Source organism: Epinephelus lanceolatus, chromosome 5, assembly GCF_041903045.1.
Source record: "Epinephelus lanceolatus isolate andai-2023 chromosome 5, ASM4190304v1, whole genome shotgun sequence".
NCBI classification, from domain to species: Eukaryota; Metazoa; Chordata; class Actinopteri; order Perciformes; family Serranidae; genus Epinephelus; species Epinephelus lanceolatus.
Window position 1 is genome coordinate 37,819,857 of NC_135738.1, and position 23,005 is coordinate 37,842,861.

Below are 23,005 nucleotides of genomic sequence, written 5' to 3' on the forward strand. Positions count from 1 at the left end.
TGTGTTTAATCAACATTTTAAAATAATTTTTTGGCGTGTGACGTTTTCATCATGCGTGACCAGGCACAGCCAGGTGTCATGATGGATGCAATGCCACATCCAACAGAGAGGATGCTGCTGCATCAGGTATCAACATGGACATCTGCCGCCATCTTCTGGTCCTGGGTATGAACTACATAATAACGGCATAAGAGGGCCTTGGTTCTCATCCGTGAGTTAACAATGAAGATACTATTTTACTGTAGATGTAATATGGATCATTGCTGCCGCCATGTTGCACCTAAAGTATTTTGATACAGTAGTTTTAGTAAATCATCAGCTGGGCTGACTAGAAATCACATCACCACGTCTTCCAGCTATGGATGGATTACTGAATGGGCCACAGGGAACAGGCCCAGGGGGCCAGAGAGTGTCAGGGCCCCTCTGGCATGACAACATAAAGACCAGGAAACAAGCTTGATAGACCTTAAAGAAACATAAAACAGCTGCAAAGAGACACAGCGATACTCACAATGACTACTACTACAGATTCAAAATGACTACCAGGAGACACAAAAAGACCATAAAGTGATGCAAAGGGGGCAACAAAAAGACATTAAGATACTCACAACAACTATGAAAGGGAGCAAATCAACCACAGAGAGACACAAATGACCACAAAGAGTCCCAAAGCAACTTCAAAGAGACACAATATGACTGCTAAGAGACAAAAAGACCACAAAGAGATGCAAAACAGCTGCAAAGAGACACACACATGCTCACAATGACTAAACAACTACAAAGAGACACAAAATGACCACAGAGAGACCCAAAGCAGCTACAAAGGGAATCAAAATGATTGCAAAGAGATGCAAAAAGACCACAAAGAAACACAAAATGACTGAAGAAATACACAAAAAGATGACAAAGAGATGCAAAACAACTGCAAAGAGACATTCAGATACTACAAATACAAAAAGGGGCTAAACAACCACAAAGAGACACAAAATTACCACAAAAAGATACAAAGGAACTACAAAGACCATCAAAATGACTGCTAAGAGACACAAAAAGACGACAAAGGGACGCAAAGCATCTACAAAGAGACTCAAAATGACTACAAAGAGATGTGAAACAATCACAGAGAGATGCATAAACTACAACGTCTGTGTGTTTTGCTCCTATGGAGGACAGGTGGTGGGACCTTCTGCATGTCTGTGCCCAGGGTATATTGTCTCAGAATCCACCTATGCTGCCATCCCTTTCCAAAACTATATTTCTATAGCCTTATATTACCGTTTGACACTCATCACTGTGGCTTTATGGTTGCCTTTTCTTCTTTATGGCACTCTAAAATCTGGTAATAATACTTGTCTTTAATTTTTTTTAATCTTTATATATTTGGATTTATAATAGTAATGAAGGTTATGGAACTTCCTAATAACTTTCCAGTTTCCCTCTAAACTCAAACAGTAATAATAATAGCTACTTAAAGTAATAACTAAATTAGTCGTAGGGTACATAGACCATAACTTTCTAAGTAGTGAGACTACCATACTAAATAGATTATGTAGCATCGCTTTAACGACGTGTATCTGGCACTTTAAAGCTCCAGTAATAAAGCTGAGATATGTATGAGCGCATGAGAAAAAGATGTGAAATAGCAGGGCAGCGGATATCCCCTGAGCCAATCACGAGAGAGGCCTCGCATGCGGACGGGACTCGCAGCCAATCAGTGGAGGTCTTTCCGTGCAGTGGGCGGGTCTTGCTGCCAGAGTGGGGTTAATGTTATACACAGCTGTTTTTTTTCTTGATTTCAAGACTCATGGCAGAATGCAGGGAGCGGAGAACAACATGTTGCACTAAATTCATTCATGGACTCCGAGTGAAAACTCCGGTAGAGTTTGTGAGTTGTTTTCTCCACAGCGGAGTTTTATCAGATAATGTCTCGGATGTGTTGTAATGTTATTTCCAGTGGCAGCAGCAGCTTGAGGCCACTAGTTTGTTTTTAAACTTTAACCCTAGCACAGTCTTGCTAGCGGTTGGGACTTTGTCGCTGGGCTTCCTCGCGCAAGTTTCTGGAAAAGCATGAGGACGGAGGAGCAACTCTACAGGAAGGGATTGTTGTGCCGCTGCGGGACAGGGGAGCGGGTCTTCTCCGATCAAAAAGTCATGATTGAGTGTCTCCTTGAATGGGGTGGTGTGTTTTGATCCTCGCTGCCATCCTGCAAGAAGTGTTTCTGTGCCGTCAGAGGGGGGCAGCGGTCCGACCGGCGGGGAGGGACACGGCGGAGGGACCCCCGGCTGCCGTGCTGAACACAACCCAGACCACCTTGGCTACATGTGAGGCGACTTGGTGAGGTTGTGGTTGGGAAAGGCCTGCTGCTCCGCCGCCGCTGCTCCACCAACAAAGGAAATAACTGTTACTTCTTTTATTCCACTGCTGTGGCCGCACTGTGTGGAAACAGGCACTGAGAGTGGGGAGTAACACAGCGTCTGTCACTAACTTTAGTGGAAGTTGACAAATTTTGACTTTCTGACCACTCGACATTAGCACTGCCCACGCGCGCCTGCGCAATTACGCACGCACACCTACAGACGCGCTGCCTTTGTTGTGAAGTTTACTCTCTGTTGAAAGTTTGGCATTTTAATCCCAGTTATTGTCTCAACATTCAGCTCAAGTCCAGTGTGAGTGGATGTGTGAGGATGGTGGAGAGCCGGGGCTGTGTCCAGAGGGAGGGGGTGTACCGCTGGTTCTCCTCCCTCACCTCAGCCCAGAGAGCCGAGTTCCTGTGCGGCCTTCTGGACCTCTGTGTCCCCATCGAGCTCCGCTTCCTCGGCTCCTGCCTGGAGGACTTGGCCCGCAAGGACTACCACTCCCTCCGGGATGCTGAGATCAAAGCCAACAACCCCGCCGACCTGTCGGGCCTCACGAACATCACGGACGAGGTGGTGCGCAGCAAGCTGCTGGTGTCCCTCGCCCTGCTCGGCTCGGACAACAGGGAGGCGGCGGGGGTCCTGTACCGGACCCTGACTCACATAGACACGGTGATCAATAACTACGGGCTGGCGCTGAACGACGGGAGGACCGAGGAGCAGTTTCTTTTGTTATTTACCATGGCCTCTCACCACCCGGCCTTCAGCTTCCACCAGAAGCAGGTGCTGAGGCAGCAGCTCAGCCAGATCCAGGACATCCTGCAGGTGAGAGGGATGCTCAAAGCAGGGAGCCAATAGAAAGTCCACAAGGTTACCAGGAGTGAGGAGCAGGGGCCCAGCTGTCAGACAGAATACATTATCACTGCAAAACAACTGAACACCTACTCAGTCATATTTTTGATAAATAATCCTCAGTAATGTGGATATAATGACCAAGTGGGTGAAATCAAGTAATAGAACAGATAGTCTGGTGAGTTCCGAAAATTGCATCACTTTCCTGTAAAGCAGTCTGTAAAACCAGAAAAAGAAAACACATATGATATTACAGTATCCAAAATGTATACATCGATATCAATATAATATCAATATATTGCCCAGCCCAACTTTGATGCTTCTACACAAATACAGACTATAACATTGAATCACTTGCCAATTTCTGTGTAGGTGGATAGGTCCGGAACATGTTCTAGTACATACTGTACTGCACTGTACCGTACTGTACCAGGACTTCATGTCTTGAGAGGAAATGCCACTTTCTCAACATTTAGATGAGCTGACAGAACTTGTCTTTCACAAACACAATTTAACGTCTAAATTCCCTCAGTCAGATGCAAACATATCTGTATCAGGGGACAAAGGTTAATCATGGTGAAAGAGACTTTTCATGCGTGTACTCGTGTTGCATGGTCCTGTCTTATGGTTGTGAATGGCATTTAAAAAAAACAAAACACGCTAACTAGTGAAAGTTGTATCAATGGCTGACTGAGAGCATGCGGTTACCCACTGTTCAAACAAAGAGTGACATGAAAGAGCTCATAAAGCAGGTGAGATGACAGGGCGGTGAACATGCCGCAGGATGTTACCCTGCTATGAATCCTCATCTCTCTGACAAGGTGCCTGCTTCAGGAAAGGAGAGTCCCGTAAATTCAGAGCACTGGGCGTTGTTAACCAGCGCCTGGTGCTCTGAGTTATCACCACGTCCGCCCATCCATCAGGCCCCTGGGCACAGGTGAGGCTCTTACCCGCTCAGAGGAAAGGAAAAGTCACTGCAGCAGGTGAAACACAGACTAATTTCAGGCTTTTCTGAAAGCTGGCAGAAGAAATATGTCACAGATTAGTACAGCACGGTGACATGTTATCTATACACCAAATTACAAGTGAGGCTGAGTCAATGACAGGCTGCCTGTGAGCACAGCAGACCTCAGTCATTTGTTAGTCAGTGGTGAACAAAGTAAATGACATGCTTGTAGGTGAGAGCTGACAGCCAGCAGGAGTTTGTAATGTTGACCACAGCTGAGGTCAGATTCAAAAGGTAGTCTTTTTAGTTGACTAAGCTAAAAGAAGAATTTGCATTTTTGACACGCATCCGTAACAAAGTATAATTTTAAGGCTCACAGCTGCAGTTTTTAATTATATTAAGCTCTGTTGGATTTATCATAAATGTTTAGATACAACCGAAATAACCAGGTTCTGCCCACTAAAGTTTGGGTCCCCTGGTCCTCTTTAACAGCTCAGAAAAGCATACTTATCATTACTGATTTCTTATGAAGTTCTCTAATTTTATGGGAATTACTTAGAAACAGGAATTTAACTGATGGCATGCATCAGACTTCCCCTACAAAAACTTCTGATACAGATTGTTTCTGTTTGGATTCTCAGCTGTAAAACATTGTTATTACAATGGATCTTTAGAAGCTTTATCTGTGATTGGTGTTGACAGTAATTTTTACACAGTACTACCCCTCCCAAATAAGACTACTTGGAATTCTGTTCATAAGGAATTGACAAGATGTTAGACCTCTCAGGTGGCTTATTGATCCCAAACATAAGTAGAATCACCATGCAGGATAAAGTGCTGTAATTTATGTAATTAATGTGAGAAAAAAACGAGTACCTATGCTTCATGCTCTTTTCTGTATTTTTTCACTGTAATCCAATGTCAGGATTCCCACAGTCACAGAAAACCAGGAAGAGACATGGAAAGATATCCTTCCACGTCACGTAACATGATAACAGATTTCTTTTCTGTAGCTATCGACATCTGTAGCTACCATCTATCTTCATGTATATCAGCTAACTGAAATTAGGTTTGAATAGTGAAGCATCTGTTCTGTTTAAAAAACACCAGGCAAGTTTGGCAAGAAAAAAAAATATTATTGGTCCTTGAAAAGTTTTGAATTTACGTCTACAAAATGTGTGGGAACCCTGATGCAACATTGGAAGCGTTAATATCGCAGCAAACAACTATTTGCTTTGAAAAGTTATAGAGAAGTTATGATGTCCTGAGCAGAGAATGAGTTCATGCTACCTCTGTGTGTGTTGTAATCCAAGCTTCTCTGTGGTTTGTTCTGGTAAGTCGGTTTGACAGCGTGTGCATGTTAGTGCATGTGTTTATCCCACTAGCTAGCTAATTGCCGCTGCTTTGCACTGTGCTCATACAGCATTTACCTCTGATATCAGGATAACGTCATTGCGGAAGTGTAGTGCCCAACATCCGGTTCCCCCTGTGTAACACCGTTTGCTCTGTCAGCACTGTTGCTGTTGTTTAGTGCTGTTTATGGAGTTGGTACCGTTAGCTGCTCAGCCATCTACGCTCCACACGCTCTGAATTTTTCATTGATATGGAGGCCTATTTCCAATAGTGTGATAAAAAAAAGATCCTCTAAGTCATTATAGTTCAAAACTTTTTCAAAACAATGACTTATTTATTGCAAAATAATGACTTAGTATCTTCGAATAATGAGAAACAATAGCTTACTGACTTATTATTTTGAGATACTAAGCAATTATTTCAGGAAAGTTGACCAGTAGTAAGACTTACAGGATTGTTTTTTTAACACACTGGCAGAAATGGGCTTCCATACATGGAGCCCCTTTGAAGGAAAAAAAGGTTGACTTCACAATTATTATTATTTTTACCTGTAGAGAGAGTGAGTGACAGAGTCTCTAAGCGATGAAGAAGTAAAGCAGCTGCTAGCAAGAGATGTCACATCTTACTCTTGCCGGGTTTCTGATTCAGCATCTTACACAACATGCTGGTTGTTCCAGGTGAGCAGGGGAGGAGGAGGAGGAGAGGCTCAAGCAGCAGGCCCCGGCGGGGATCGAGCTGCTGCGTGTTACACTCAGCCACATCACCACTATCACCATCAGACCGTGCCCCTGCCACTGGCCTCGTTATCCCCTGCTGCCTGCTCGGTGCTCGATGCCAGCGCTGCCCAACTGCCTCTGTCTTCCTGCCAACCCTGCCACACTCACTGCACCTGCTGGCACAAGGTAAGGGAGCAACACAGGCAGAGTTTATTCGGATGTGTCAGTGTTCATGTACATTTTTAAATTCATCAATACATAAACAAATAGCATTTTATTGATGGGTTATCTGTGGTTGTGGTAGTTTTATCCTTTGTTATTCATGTGTTGTTGTGGCTAAAAGGCAGTTTATCTCTTCAGCTGACTTTGGTTCCAGTAGGGAGTGCATGCAATAGGGTAGCATAATATGCTACCCATACAGCATATTATGCTGTATGAAAGCTTTCATTGGAGTGAATGAGGTTCCATGTATTCACTGATTGTTTAATATATACTTGAGACATTACTATAGACTGAAAGCTTTCTGCAAGTTTGGAATTTGTAGCATGTGTTGTACTTGAAATTCTTTTCATGTATGATAGCAACTATAGCTGTTTTATATCGGGACTGAATCTGCATTTACAGTTTTACATTTTAAAATGAATAATAAGTTCATGCAAAAATACATTGTAACAAAAAATGTATGAAGAAAACATTCATGAAACACTTTTCAGGTGAAGGCTAACTTCAGTATTGTTCAACCTGAATGCATTTTTCCCGATGTTTTTGTGTCTAAGTGACTAATGAAGAAGACAGTTTTTGAAATTCGCCCATTACAGAGTGAGATGAAATGGGCCGCAATGTAATCACTGCGGGCGATAGATCACCATCAATTTATGCCCACTAAAAGTGCTTGTTTTTGCCACTGACAGGCTCAGATTACCCTACAGAACCCTACAGAGATAGGCCATTTTGTTAAAGACTAAAATATTTTTTATTAGAAACAGCCCAGAAATCGCTATCACCAAACTCACCACACCACATTTAAATAAACAGTAATTTTATTAACGTAAAGCACACTTCATTCAAAGTCGACCAGAGCAAAATAAAACTCACAAAAAGCTGTCTTCGTTCTTCTTTCCACTGTTTTAACAATCACAACTGTGGTTTGATTGAAATCAACCACACAGTGAAATGTGATGTGAAAATTTTGCAGGATCTATATGCGCTTAATTTACTCTTTATTCAAATGGAGTCTGGTGGGTTTGGCGATGGGATTTCAAGGCTGTTTATAGTTAAACAAAAGATCTTACTCTTAAACAAAATTGTCTATATCTTCAGGGATCCTTTTTGTAATGTTTCCAGACACTTAAAATAACATTCTGAGCCTGTCAGTGGCAAAAACAAACATTTTTAGTAGACAAGTATTGGTGCTCAATTGCCCACAGGGATTACATTGTAGCCTCCTTCACTGCTGATGGCTGCAGCAGTGTCCCTAAATACTGGACCAGCTTCAGAAAGTGTTGTTCCCATTAATCACTTAGACACAACATATGGGAAAACAGGGTCCAGGTTGGAAAAATACCTAAGTTACCCTTTAAGAATCCTACAAATTCAAACACTACTACTGTTGTTAGAAAGCCATGTTTCTGGGAGCGGGCTCTTGTGTTATCTGCATCTCTCGCTCCCCTGGAGGTCATGTGCCAAGAAACATAGTGTGTGCCAGCTGAAGGTGAGAGGAAGACTTCTAGCAAGCATCAGCACAGGTTTTTGAAATATTAAAGATCAGCTTTGCAACCCTGAAGAGTGCACAGGTGGGAGGAGAGGAGGCACAAACAGGTGGGAGGTTCATTCAAATGAGGCAGCGCAAAGCAAGTTGTTGGTATTTTGGTAGAAACTGAGTCCTTAGACGTTGGAGTAGAGCAGACGTGTGTTTCTAGTGCAGTGTCACTTTGCTGCCAGTCTGGAGATTTAATCAACAACAGCAAACTAGATTCTTGCAGCAATGACAGAGTAATGCTTTAAATATTGTTTAATGTTTAATGTGATAAAACCAGGAAATGTCGGTAGATCAGTCTGCATTTATCTATAAATGAATATGAGTGATTCTTCCAGTATCTGATGTCCACAGCTGCTTCTTACTGTATCAAAAGCTTCTTCCTCAGTTACTAAAATCCCTGCAGCCATTTGAAGGCAGCGGGACACACATGTTGAAAAATCTACAGCCTGCACATGACACCAGGCTGCCACAGAATAACCACACACGTCTCTACACACATCAGGCTGGTCAGGTATAGCTCGGTGCTCTGTTGTTGGAAAATGTAGCTGAGACACAGCCAGACTGTTCACCTCAGTCTGTCCCTGCTTCGTTTGTTTTGGTTTGCTATGTCATACATATAACACAAACTGTAACCCCATAAGCTGTGATCTGTATTTGTGTGAAAGGTGTTAAAGAACATGTTGGAGTACAAACACAACAGTGACATCTTTTCTCAGTTTCCGTTCCTTAGAAATTTATAATTCCCACTAGTTGGAGTAAATTCCTTGATTTCACTTGACTTATCTTAAGCAAGTGGAGCTGGATGTGGAGTTTGAACCATCAACCTTCTCTCTGGTGATGAGCCAAATCCCCGTCATGTGATAAATATGTTGAAATGTGAGGAAATGTACTCTTGTAAAACAAATCTAATTCTGTAGCAACAAGATCAGTGGTCAACCATAAAAATGTCCAAATATTGATGATAAAAGAGGCCAGGGAGAAGAAGATTGTAGTTGTTTACAACTAAATGTGGTCCGTCCCTCGGCCTGGATGTTTTGTAATGAAAGGTGGGGATCATAAGAGGAGGGGAGAGGGGGATTTCCCAATGATGCAGGGAACTGAATGACTCATTAAGCCTCTGTTACGGTAACATCTGGGATCAGATTTCAGAGAGCTGATGAGGCATAATTTAGGCACAAATCAAGACTTTAAGAAATAAGGAAAACAAAGAAACTGATAATCAGTGTGAGCAATATTAAGAGAGATGGGAAAAGAAAGTTAAAAAAGCACTGGGTGTTTTGCTCCCGTCTTTGACACAGTCGTAGACCCACACACGGGAGCAGGCAGGCATACTGTTTAAACATGTGTGAGCAGTGAGGGGAAAGTACCCAGCTCAGAGAGGAGCGTTTGTATTTAGTGTTTTGTTGCCCTTGGCTCCTGCTTAGTGCAGGTCAGCACATTTCTCTATGCTGAAATCAACCCTCTGTGGTGTGTGTGTATGTCTGTGAGCGTGTGCGTGTGTGTGTGTGTCTCCAGTGAATCCCCAGGAAGTTATAAATGCTCTCACTCTCTCCCTCTCTGTGGCTCTCTTTCCTTCTCTGCTCTGAAGGGAATGACAGGGTTTAATTGTAAACCACAGCAGTCACGTACATTATCTGCTGTACAGTAGAGCAGCTTTACGCCGGGCCTGCTGTCACCTACTGTGGATATATAAAGGTGACACAACAGCTTTTACTCAAGGCTCTAACAGTGTGTGTTGCTACTGTAGCAGGGCTTACATTAGTCAAAATGAAGACAGGCAATAATGCCAAGTGAATCTGTGTTTGGGGATAGATTTTCCTTTAAAGGCCCAGACATGCCAAACCAAATTCAAACAAGTAGTGGCAACGAAGCCAATTGTTGTGTTGCCTCAAGTCGCCTGTGTCTCGGCCAAAAAGTTGAACACACCGCAAAGACTGCAACTGATGTCCTACTAACTAGGGATGTCCCGATCCAGCTTTTTCACTTCCGATCCGATACCGATATTACAGCCTTGAGTATGAGAAACTGACCCATTTATTGTTAACAGGGTTAAATAAACAAGCTTTAAACTTGAACATTAACATTAAATAAAAAATATAGCTGGTTTGCTTTGGCTGCTTTTTGGATTTTCTGCTAAATAGAAAATAAATCAACACAAGAAATCTTTAAAATGTCTAACATTGAAATTAAAATAGCAGCAAGACTCCACACACTTGTGCTTTGGCCCCCTAATAAATAAAAAATAGATTAACACCACAAGACATAGTTGACATTTAATAAACAATGCAGCCTTTCCTTTTCAGTTATTTCTGTAGTGTCAGTGCCAGCCTGGTGCTGCTGTTTCCTGGGACCAACAGAGGGGACAAAAAACTACACAATATTGTACAACTGTTTAAACAAGCAATAGTCCATCCATGGCTCCAGTTTCACTAATTGTGCCCAAAACAATGCCATCAGTGCTCTTTACTTAAACAGTAAGAGTGTAAACCAAATAAAAATATCACTCTCAAAAAACCAGAGCAGAAAACAAATAGTCGGTTAACTAAATTGACTGCTACTCTTCCTACCCTTCCCTCCATGTGTGTCTGCATGCTGGCCTGATGGTTTGATAGTAAGTGCTGGAGCGGATCGCTGGAATGGACTGCTTGAATCGCGGAGTGCTGGGCTGGCCAGAAAACCTGGATCGGAATCCGTGAAAAACTGGATCGGAGTTCTGGGATCGGCATTTTTCCATGCAGTCCAATCCGATGCCGATGCACGTTTTTTGCTAATATCGGCGGCCGATACCGATCCAAATATCGGATCGGGACATCCCTACTACTAACCCCTACGTTTCGCACCTGTGTAAAAGGAAATAACTCTCCATAGCTGTTTGTATTCATCATTCAAAAAGAGAAACTTAAAGACACACAGGACAGATTAAAGAAGCTAGTTAGCCAGTTAGCACGTTAACAATGCAACGCTATGTTGAAAGAACAAAGGATATTTATTGTGCGCTCCCAAACAATAACACAAATCGGAAATTGCGTTATTGCGTTCGCAAATAATTGCAAACTGTTTCTGCTAAGATTTCACTGACTAAAAAAGGAAACAAAATATTTCCCAATCGTTTACACAGCAGCGTTTTGGGTGCCTGAAAACGCAACGTTTTGAAAATGGGTTCCAGAGTGCAATTTTTTAGTAATGGCACCATCTCCATTGTCATGTAAACTTGCAATATGCAGTTCCACTTTTCAGACATTCGCACTGCGGTTCCAGTCACTAGGCATGCGCAAGAAAGTCGACTATCACAACAACAATGGTGGACTCCCAAGCTCTGTTTGTGCTGCTCACCCTGTTGAATTATCAACACTTCTCCAGCAAAGTGCAGATTTACTGTAGCAACTCCACCTCGTCGTCCATTCAGACAAACGTTTGTGCAGTTGCCATTTTGTTTGTTTATACATCACCACTATGTACAAGGAAGCGCATGTGCACAGGCGTGTGTTGTTTCATTGTGAAGTCACACCGCCAACTACTGGCCTGGCATGTATACTGCAGCATTGTTGGTCATTTTTGTGGATCCGTGTGCACAGCATGAATGAAAGTGAGAAACGATTCCGTTTTCAGAGGATCATTTTCGTGTAAACATCTGCCAAAAACCAGCCAAATAGCGTCAACTATGAGGGACAATCCGCAAAATAGGATGACAGACGCTCACCAATGTCCCCACATTGACTGACAGCCGACTATCGGCTTGGTGTGTCAGGATTCTAAGATATTTGTCCTTAACTTTTATTGGTATGACTCTTTAAAGCTGCTCTAACCAATATTTTTATATTAGCAATGGATCAAATGATTACATAAAATGTGCAAGGAGTTACTCCTAGTGGCAACCCACAGAACTGTTATCTGTCTGCAGTTCTGCTAAGCTCTCCAGAGTGTTTTAGCGTCTCATTGTGTGTTGCTTTGGTTCACACAACTTTTTATTGGTTTGCTTTCACAGCTCTCCTCAGCATCAGCAGATGTAGTAGGCAACATTTTAAGATGGAAAAAGCTTTGATAAACCCACTGCACATCACCTGCCCAGTAGCAAATGACACACAAAGTCAATGACTAGCTGGTGAAAACAGTGAAGTATTTAGTAGCTAAAGAGCCAAATATTTGACTACTGGGCTTTGTCCTGTGTTCAGAAATACAGCTATGAATAAATGCTAATGTTCCTCTGTGTCTGTGTAAAACAGTAACTGTTTGCTAGCTTATTCTGCTTCCATCTTTTAGCACAAGTAGCAAAACCACATTGTCAATTAAAAACCCAACACCCTATCCTCAGGAAAATTAGCTGGTGCTACTAGCATCAGCTAATAGGGATCCTGTTTGAATAAATAAATTAAAGTCCTTCATGCAAAGGTTTGCTTTAAAAGTAAAATCTGTCACTGATATAAAAGCAAGACTAATCCTGAAACCACTAAATGCACTGAATTGAGCAAGGGTGCATTTTATTGCTAATTATTTATTTATTTTTTATTCTCTTAAAAGAGACTTTGTATTTTAGCATCTAAGCAGTATTTTCATGTTGAAGCTTGCGATGGAGCTACTTTTTAATAACTTAATGTGCTATTGGGTTATTGCATAATGTTAATCTACAAAGCAATACAGCTGTAACATAAATGTAGTGAAATAAAAAGTGCAGTATTTTTCTGTTAACTACTTTAAAGTAGTATGACACATAAATACTCATTGTGGTCGAAGTACCTCAAAATTAGTACATTTTAGTAAATGTACTTAGTTACTTTGCACCACTGTGCAGAAAACAGATGGGCCACTGCAGTCAGTTCTTCCTCTTGGATTTTAAGTCAACTTGCATGAGCTTATTTAACACGAAGCAGCTGGATGCCGAGTCACTCCAGAGGAAAAATAGTTGAATTAAATTTTCTCCAGCAGGATCCAGCAACAGTGCAGTGGTATAAACAACACATACAGTACATCTGTTGGGCCTGTCCAAACCTGCATAATCACTCTATTATATGTGTGCTTTATATACCTATTAAAGCAGTGCCAGTGTCAGAATTAACAGCAGAGTAAAGCTGACTGTTGCAGAGCGGGAGGAGGAGTTGCTGTCAGCACACAGCCTGTGTTTTATAGGTTTCAGTTTTTTTATTGTATGACTGCAGCGTTGAGGGAAATTTGCATGCTGTCCACTTATCTGGAACCTTTCTTAATTTCATTCCCACACTTCTTGTTTTCCTGTTTCTTCCTTGTAATCCTTCCCGCTGATTCATGTTGTTCTCATGAGTGCTGTTTTTACTAAGTGGACTTACAGTATGACACAGTCAGACCCTCCCTCCCCACGCTAACACTCTGCAAGACAGAGCTGAGAGTTGGCAGGTCGGGCAGGCAACATGCGGATGTGGCAGTAGCACACTTAATCGTTTTCAGATCTACTGGCCCATGCTGTGTGTGTGTGTACGATTGCAGGCCACAGCACATGTTGGGTTTTCCCTCTGAAAAATGAGAGAGCCGCACATTTATAACTCGAATGCAGTTGTTTTATTTGCAATGTCATGAATCAGCTTTTGGAGGGGTTTTTCTGTTGAACTGTATGACAAGTAGTAACCGCTACTTAGAAAGGGGTAAAAGCAAACACACATCATCTTCCAACTGGTTTTTAATGTAGCACTGATTGTATCACAGTAAGTAATACAATGCAGATTTTAGCAGCTACTTAAATTCAGTCTGTGGACAAAAAAAAGTTTATTAGTTTTAGTGACTTTTTAGTACTTTTTATCCTTCATAGTTTTAGTCTACTTTAGTCAGTGACAGCTAAAAAACGTTTACTCCAGTTTTAGTCGACAAAGTCACAACATTTTAGTGAACATAGAGTCATTACTACAAGTCAAAATGTTTTTTCTCCTCAAACAAATTCAATTAGGACAAGATTTTGGTATTTGAATTGTTCTGGTTTCCATTTGTAGTCAGTTTGTAGTCCAAGTAGTGTTGACCAAGTTTGAATGGCAGGTAAAAAGTCAATGTGGAGAGGTGGAATGCACTGGCTGAAATGCAGTCTCAGAACCCATGGCTATCATCTGATAACGGTTTAGCTTAATATTAGCTTTTTAAGAATGTATCTGCATTCACATGCAGATATCTGTTAATAGAGATTAAGCTAAATGAGTGGTGCATGGAAGAGGAAATCTTGGTGAGGATATCTGCTGGCTACACCACATCAGCCCAAATTTTTGTCCTTGCTTCCAGAGGCTTTTTTTGTTGTCAGACAATAGCCGATGGGTTCTGAGATTGCTTCTCTCCTAATTTGTAGCCACGGGGCGTCTCTTTGCCTCCTGTTACTACAGTGCATTGTGTTTTCCTTTCTAACAAATAATAAATAGTTTGCCTCAAGATCTGTTCTTTTTTTGTGACCAAACCTTTTTTGCGTTAAGCCATCATGTTGTTGTCACAAGTCTTTGTCAGTTTGGGACATCATCAGCTGTAAAGTTGGGATTCTGGAAATCTGCACACATTCCTTTACCAATTCAACCACTGACATTTCTTATGTTTGGACACACAGACTAGACACTGAAATGGGGGAAATTATTATGCATTTTAAAGGTTCAATCGTGCAACACTAGCATTTTAGTCCCATCTAATCTCATCAGTGAAAACAAAATATACATTTTGTCATAATTTTGTCATAACAGATTTATCTTTAGCACTTCAACATTTCATCTTGGTCATGGAAAAAGGTCATTGTCAAACATTTTACATCATAGATTTTGTTAATAAAGTTAACACTGAAGTTTAGTAACCAAAATGTTCACTGGATGGGTTAGTCTACATTTGATACATTATATAGAGCATACCTTGCACTGCATTGTAAGATACAGTAAATGATAATATATACCCTTGTTCACGTAAAATCTCACTTAAAGATGGAGTCATTGATTCAGGAGGAAGATTGTTGACAGTGTGCTGTGGAGTTCAGCAATAGCTTTTCCCCCCGTCCTGTGCACGACCACAAACGCCCCCTGCTGCTGACTGGCTGGAATAGTCCTGCGCGGCTTGGTCCGAGCCGCTTTGTTTGTTTCGCACTTACAGAGCCAGGGCTGTGAATAAACACCAGATTTTTCTTTTCAGCTCACACACAGCTGGCGGACCGTGAGGAGATATTTGCTGAATTAGATAAAATTATATTGGATTAGGATCACTGACTGCACCTTTAAGTGATGAACAGATACTGTACACATGTGGCTCACATTAAGTCTGGTTATTTTTAATTTCCTGTTGTGTTCACAACTCATACATTTGCATTAGTGTGACTAATAGTTTACAGTACTGGCTTTGAGTTGAGTAATATTTCATAATTTTATGGGCTCTAGTGGCTCATAAACTATGTTGTTTGTCTTTAAGACTGACAGCCTGTGGTATATGATTACCATGTTAATGTTTCTTTTTAAGTAAAACATGCATTAACCTTCAGTTCATGAACAATAGATAATAGATGGGTGATACAAATCTCAATTATACAGATTTCTTTCCCTTCTAAATCTACTCTAATTTGCAGCATATTTGCAACAAGCTGTAAATACAAAACATACTGTCTTCTTAATTATATTCATAATTCTTATATGGTAAACATTCATCTCTTTGTGTTTGGGGTTGTTAGTCATACAAAATGAGACATTTGAAAATGTCACCTTGGCCCCTCGGAAATTTTGATGGGCATTTTTTCACAAAGGTAAAACCAAACAATGAGCTGAGAGAAGCTAAAACATTTTGTAGAGTCAAGAATATCTCTGGGTGACAATTATTTGTGGGTTTGTCACTACAGGCGTCAAGACACAGGTCTTTGTGCTGTAGCTGCCTATTGTTCATTATTCACAACATGCTGTATAACTTTGTGTTTAGTTGCCTTTGTTCATGTTGTTAAAAGCCAGTGAAAACATAAAAGTAAGAACTAAACATAATGTGGCACTTTTTCCTCCTGGTTTGCTCCAAATGAACTGAACCACAGTTGTGAAAGTGCCTGTGGAAAGTACTAATTTCAGGTTATAGGAAGTTATAGGAAAGTTATAGGAAAGTACGTCCAACACAAACTGAAATTATATCCCAGAAAGACTGTTTTGATAATGAAGATCTTTGGAGTTGTTCAAAATTGAATTGTTAAAGCATGACAATAGTTCCTGGACCAGGTTAGGAAAGTTTGGTGGGAGATCTGGGATCAGTTTCCAAGGTGTTGCCGAGCAAAGCCCAATTTCAGTCGTAGCAGCAGTTCATCCAGCTGTAAAAGGCAGCTCCTGGTTTGTGTTTGGATGTTCCTCCCTACAACTGCTCCTCGAGGACGTTGCTAAAAATAAGAGCGCCCTCTGAGTCGACGAGCCTGGTTAAATATTGGTTTGCTTGCGCTGCCAGATCTTTCTCCTCACTTTGTCTTAGCACTGTGCCAGCCCTGGAGAGAGTGCTGCTTAGTGTTTGAGTTTGTTCAAGTAGTGACAGCACAGCTTCAGCGTTACATTCGTATAGATGGTTATTGAATGTTGCCTTGTGTGTGTTTTTGTGCCCATGTGGGACTGTGAAGGTTGACAGGAGGGGCAAAATGTGTGGGACTGTTTCCTTCTGGTCGCATGGGAGCAGACGCAGAATTCACTACATGCGTTTTTGCAGTTGACCCGTCTGTGAGCAATGACATACCACCTTGAGGTCACTGTTATATTGGTACCACACATGCTCCAGTGTCCAAACAAGCTGTACTTGAGGCTGATGAGTTAATGCTGTCCTGTCCTGTGTGTAGTTATCCCTGACCTCTGCTCTGTGGTTTTAACCTCTCTTTTACTGAATGATCTCTCACCCCTGTGCTCCAGAGCCAGACCAGAGAGGCCGGCACAGTCTCAGGGCTGGGCTCAGGGCTCACCATGGGACGACGAGAGCAAGCGGTCAGCCAGGAGCTTACCCCTCCTCACACAGACCTCCCTCCTCCTCCTCCTCCTCCTCCTCCTCCTCCACCACCTCCACCACCTCTTCCACCACCACCTCCACATCTGCCTCCTCTACCTGCTGGGCAGGGCCAGGATGCAGCAGCACCAACCAAAAACCTCCAGGGAAAAACAGGAAAAGGTGAGCTACTGGGGTTATTACAGAAGCTCTTGTTTTTATATTCCAACTATATTTTTAAGTTATTTTGTCACTCCCAGAAGAGCACTTATGATGATCCTGTGATATTTACAGCACATGTAGCCCTCACAGGGTTCGACTTTAACCATGGCATAATGATTTATGCCAGAAAGTTACTCTGTGACCACTGAGTACCACCTGTAGGTGGCCCGCTGCAGCCACTTAGTGTTATCAGTCTCTCCTGAGAATGAGCCTGCCTGCCTCATTTAGATTACCTGTATAAATAAAGGCCAAAATAAAAAAAAAAAGTATACTAAGCCTTCAGAACGCAACGTTACAGTTCCACAAACATCTCAGATCATTTGCACCTTTTAGTTCGACATCCAGCTAAAACATCGAAAGGTACTTGTCGTTGGCTAGGCGGTGCTCAAAAGTAGTGGCGTCCCGTCATCCCGGTGACAATAGAAAATGTGTTTGGGGCGAGCATAGATTTTACCCAGGATGCCTCTAAGACAAAAGGGATTCTTAAATGTATGTATGTCTCTACTACTGAAGTACACTGCTGTGGTTCTTGCACTTTGATAACAACAAGTGTATGTAGTTGTGATTGATTACAGAATGCTTTACATAATCTGAAAAACAGTAAGAAACATCAGTTAAATCAGATATAATCTGGTTTATTTTAAAATCAGTCCTGTGTCTTTTCATGTGACCTTTCTTTTATAGGGTTAGCGATTTCCTCATCATTTTAATGGTGTTTTTGTAATACCACTAACAACTATAGATGATAATGACAAAGTAAGAAATGATAGACTGTGAGTGAATTTATCATGTGCTTATGAAGATATTTTCATTCTGTTAATGTCTTTCCATTTATTAAAGTGTCCCAGTTAAAGAAGGCTGTGTTAAGTTACATTAAATTGCCTTTTCTGTAGGCTATTGTTTTTATATAAAGTTTACATTTGGACCATCAAAAATGTACATGGGCCACCAAATTTGGAGCCAGTGCTTAAAAATGTCAGCGTCTATCCCTGCCTCTGTAATGGAAACATTGTGTCACTTTCTGCTTTTTCATTGAGGAGGACCTCATTGTCTCTCTGTCTGTCTTACTGTATGTGTGTGTGGCCTAACCCCCATCCTCCATTTGTGCGTGTCGGCAAGTGTGTGTGTGACGGTGTACACCCAGTTAAGCCCAGTTGAACAAGATGTGGCATGTTGGCACATCTGAACACTAAAACTAAGCTTAAAGAATGCTGCCCTAAGGCTTAGGTGTGTGTGTATGTGTGTGTTTGTGTGTGTGAGCTTCAGTCTAGAATGTCACTTAAGGATACACATGTTTTCAGGTTCAGGGTGATGCCTCAGTTTAATTATCACCAAACCTTCTACACAACCTTCAACAATCATTGTGATGAAACTTCAGGAGCTGTCTCAGTGTTTTCTCCCAGTTTGATAAATCAACCTGTTGTTACGAACTCTGTAGTACATACTTTTATGAAATGAAATTAATTGAACATATATTTTCCCCTTTTTTATTATGTTATTGTTTATTAACTATTGATTGGGGAAGTAAAGTGTAATATTCTCTCTCGGGGTTGTTACATTTTGGTCTCCAGCAACTAGAAAAATGTCTGAATCTTAATCTGCGAAATGGAAGTTGCTAACTTTGTCTATGCTATATTGTTTATTAGAGCTTGTTTACTAAACACAGCTTCTTGTTGCTACTGGAAACGAGGTCTAATCATTATAAGTAGCTATGGAACAGTAAATGTGTGGTAAAACCAAAACAATGAGCTAAAAGAGGCAGAGTTGGGTAATAATTCTCTGTGGGTACATAACTTTGAGCGAAGCATTTTACACTGTTTCAGTGTCAGTATTAAGATATTGATTCATGGAACACAGTTGTATCTTAGTCATAATCATCTTGTGTCTTTTTTCATGCAATGCAAATTTGTCATAAATTGTTCATTAAAATTGCTGCCAAATAGGATAAAAAATGTCTCCTCCTCGAACTTTCCCCAGCAGACATTTTGGTCAAGGTAACTATAAAAGAAGGAAAACACATGATGTCAGTGACAGCGTTAATATTTTGCATTGGAGCCAGTTTGGTGCCAGTTCTATTACAGTTACAGTAATGGGGCAGGAACTTTGCTCTTTCACCTTTGACCATAGGTCCTTCCACCAAATTAAAAAACATACATTACATGATGTTAACTGATGTTTTTTATCTAAATGTGCACTTTTGTTTTCTTTGTTATTGGTCTCCAAACAGATCATGGCTCTGCATATAACTCAGCAAAGTAGAAAACCCTGACAGCACTCACTAATAAGTATAATACTTTTAATATAGTGGATTGCACAGCAGCAGTCAAACGGGAGCGTTTCAGCTCATAGCCGTCCACAGCGTTACATGGTTTGTGGGCATGTGTGTCCCTTTTAACAGAAACCAGCTGGTTAAGATTAACATTAACAAAGATACAAATATGGATCATTCATGAATGCAAACCTCAGTAATGCATCGCGTAGTATAAATATTATAGAAAAATAGAAAATCTTAAAGCACAAAATAAAATAACAAATAATAGACCAGAATGTATAAGAAACTTTGTAAAAATTGACAGTAACTTTTTGTCATGACCAAAAGTGTCAAAAATGTCCAACAACATGAGAAAAACAACAACAACAATAAAACCTATAAAGGTAAATACTATTGCAGTCAACAGATGTGTGACCAATAGATATGGTCCATATACTGTCTGTGAAAAGTAATGGGTCTACATATGTAGCTGTCCGAAGAGCCCACGCAGAACCCCCCAGACATTAATAATGGACCACATCCATATCACCATCTATTGTTACAAAAAACATGATAGTACCAATTCCTCATTCAATCCCCTCGAATGCTTAATAATGAATCCAAAAAGCTTCTGATTGGAGGAGTTTCCTATCTCTATCTCCTCCCCTCAGAAGTAGCTCAACTACCTCTATTCCCATGAACCTCAGACTATAGATTCCATGGCCAGCTGAATTACAGTGCCTGGCGATAGGTGACTTCTCTGCATATAATGCAATTATATAATGCAATTGTAGCCCCCGTTGGCTCAAAGATAGCTACATCATGATACATGACCAAATGGGGCAGGTCCGACCTGTTATGGCTGACCAGACTGCAATTAAGACAGATCAGATCAGATCAGAAAGTAACAAGTAGGCTAGCAGTAACTTACCAGTTACTTAAGTGGTGAAGGTCCAACATTTGAGAGGTATACACAACTTGGAAATTAGCGCCACCTCCTGGCAACAAAAGTAAACATTATCGAAACTTTATAGCTGACGTTATGGCTATGTTAAAGCACTTCTGAGTGTTCCCCCCCTAAGCACTCTTACATGTTATTGGCAGTGTAGTTGATTTGTCCATATTGTTGTCTTCAAATTATTGTTGCTTCATTAGATTGCTCAAGTAAGCAGCAGTGCTACTATAACGTTACACTGTCATTTATGCTAATGTAACTTCCCAGTAGGTATGCACCGAAAGGAAAATTTGTGGCCGAAGCCAAATAAATTTAAATACTTGGCCAAATACCGAATACCGTTGTTTAGTTTTTCATTAGTTTTTGCAGATGAACCCCCTCCAGATTAGTGTTGTCACGGTACCAAAATTGGGACCCACGGTACAATACCAGTGAAAATATCATGGTTCTGAGTAGTATCACAATACCACAGCAAAAATTAGGCAGATGTGCCTTTTGTCATTTATAAAAAGATAAATCACTTTTCTATAATACATCAATGATATTTCATTGGAATAAATTACTTATTGACTTATTCATACTTCAAAAACAGCATCAATAAGTGATTAACATGGGGGGGGATTGAAATAAAATAAATAAATAAAATAAAAATCAACCAGCCACCCTCCTCCCCTGACAAGTAAAGAACAGTCCCTTCATAAGTAAAGAACAGTCCCTAAAGTGCGGTGAGGTTTGTGGACCGTGAACGGCTCGTTTCTCCTCTGACACGCCACATACCTGTGTGCCGCCACAGCTCGGCTGTCCAGGTACTTTTGGGCAGTCATGACACCAAGAAGAGGACATTATTGGAGTCGGACTTCACTGTCACCGGTAAGCCTTATCTTGCGGTGCGGCGCACTATGGCCGCCGTATTTGACAGGAATACATTCCTGTCTGTGTCTGTGACCCCTGTTCAACCCACAACTGGCGGGATTCGCCTTTCGTTTCTGCTGCTGGTTGAAATCTGTACTTGCACAGCGTGCTGAATGATGTATTTTGCTTGCACAAAACTGTTTTTAGTCGCAAATGCGAGTGTGGTGATGGACAGAGTAAAATATCGCCACACTGCCGACATTTTACTCCGTCCATCACCGCACGCTGTTTGATTGCGTTATCAAAACACACTGCTATTATTCGGCCTTGCTTTTAACTTATTCCACCGATTACCGAATGTGTGCTTTTTTTTGCAATATTCGGCCGAATATATTCGGTTACCGAATATTCGGTGCATCCCTACTTCCCAGTGATTTAAGCTTTTAATTTTTTAAATTTTGACAATATAACGTGAAATCACAGTGGTTAAGGTCCTAAGGGGTATGGCTGTTGGTAGTCTTAGTTTTCTTCAAAATTGCTGGATAGTATTTTTATAGCTTATCACTGTCTGAAAAATTAAGCCATCTCTCGACTTTGTTGGGGAAAATGAACTTAAAATATAAAGCTATCTGAGGTAATATATGTCAACTAATATATCAAATGTTAGCTAGTTAACAGTATAACAAATTACCAATGATTCTGCCAGGTAATAACAAGTTAAAATCCCATCCCATCCCAATGCCATTTTTCTCACATAATGACGGACAGAGCCATGATCTGTTTGAAGACCAATAACAAGGAAAACAAACGCGCACATTAAGATTAAAAAAACACCAGTTAACATCACATAATGTGTGTATTTTAATCTGGTGGAAGGATTTGTCAGTCAAAGTTGTAACAATAGTGTGATTTGCTGTGCCCACCCTATTAACTTCAATAGAACTAGCACCAAACTGGCTCCAATGCAAAACCTGAATGCTGTCACTGACACTGTGTACTTTCCTGCTTTTATAGTCTACCTGATTATGGCTTGCCATAACAGAAAGACACAGGCATAGACCATTAAAATTTGATGACATAACCATTCCAAATGGGTCCCTTTGTTGGATTTTTTTTGCAGTGTATGTGAGAACATCAGCTGACAGGAAGTAAACATGGACCCAAGCTGTTGCCGAGCAATGCAAATCTAGTAAAATGGTCTATAATTGATAACATGGAAAACCACAGCATTCTATTTAAGTAAGCACGTCCCAGGGTCCTGCTGTTGTGCGTGTTAGCACACTGTCATGGCTTACTGAGACTCCTGATAGAAGTGAGCCATTGTTACCTGTGGTTTTCCTGCTATGACAAGATGTCTGCTCTAAAAAAGGGTCTTTAAGATTGACAGAGATGTGAATGCCCCATAAAAACAGTGGCCAGTTGAGTAACTGCATTTTGTAGAACTTTAGTGTCAGGTAGTTGGCCCGGAGGTTGTCGCTTAGGCAAAAGAGTAAAAATCTCATCATAGCATATCCTGAACACACGATAACAAAGATGACAGCAGTGTCTTGTTCTCTATTTTAAGTCGTAATCACAGGCACGCTGAATTATTGGTTGTCATAAGACCATTTGATCACCAAGGATATCTTCCATTATCATTCAGGTGACATCAGTCACTCAGTGACCAGCTGGTGTCTCAGGGTGTACAGTATGTGGTTTTCGTCAGGGTGAGCCTCTCCATGCCAGTCAGTTACTGTCTTGGCCCCCGGCCTCTGTCTGAAACACAATGCTCAACTATCTCACTACCTCATGGTCACACCACATAGCTGTCACCAACATAAACACACACACACATACA

The 23,005-nt window shown here is 41.1% G+C and overlaps 1 protein-coding gene across 2 annotated transcripts in view; it reads left to right on the forward strand.

The window, feature by feature from the left end:
* The first annotated feature begins 1,780 nt into the window (after positions 1-1,780).
* Positions 1,781-23,005, forward strand: part of zcchc14 (zinc finger, CCHC domain containing 14) — a 39,874-nt gene continuing 18,649 nt past the window's right edge. For both annotated transcript variants that reach the window (XM_078168194.1, XM_033635954.2), the window contains exons 1-3: positions 1,781-3,180; positions 6,184-6,408; positions 16,819-17,071. In XM_078168194.1, the coding sequence (XP_078024320.1) occupies positions 2,686-3,180; positions 6,184-6,408; positions 16,819-17,071 (973 nt within the window). In that variant the 5' untranslated portion in view covers positions 1,781-2,685. The remainder of the gene's footprint in view (positions 3,181-6,183; positions 6,409-16,818; positions 17,072-23,005) is intronic.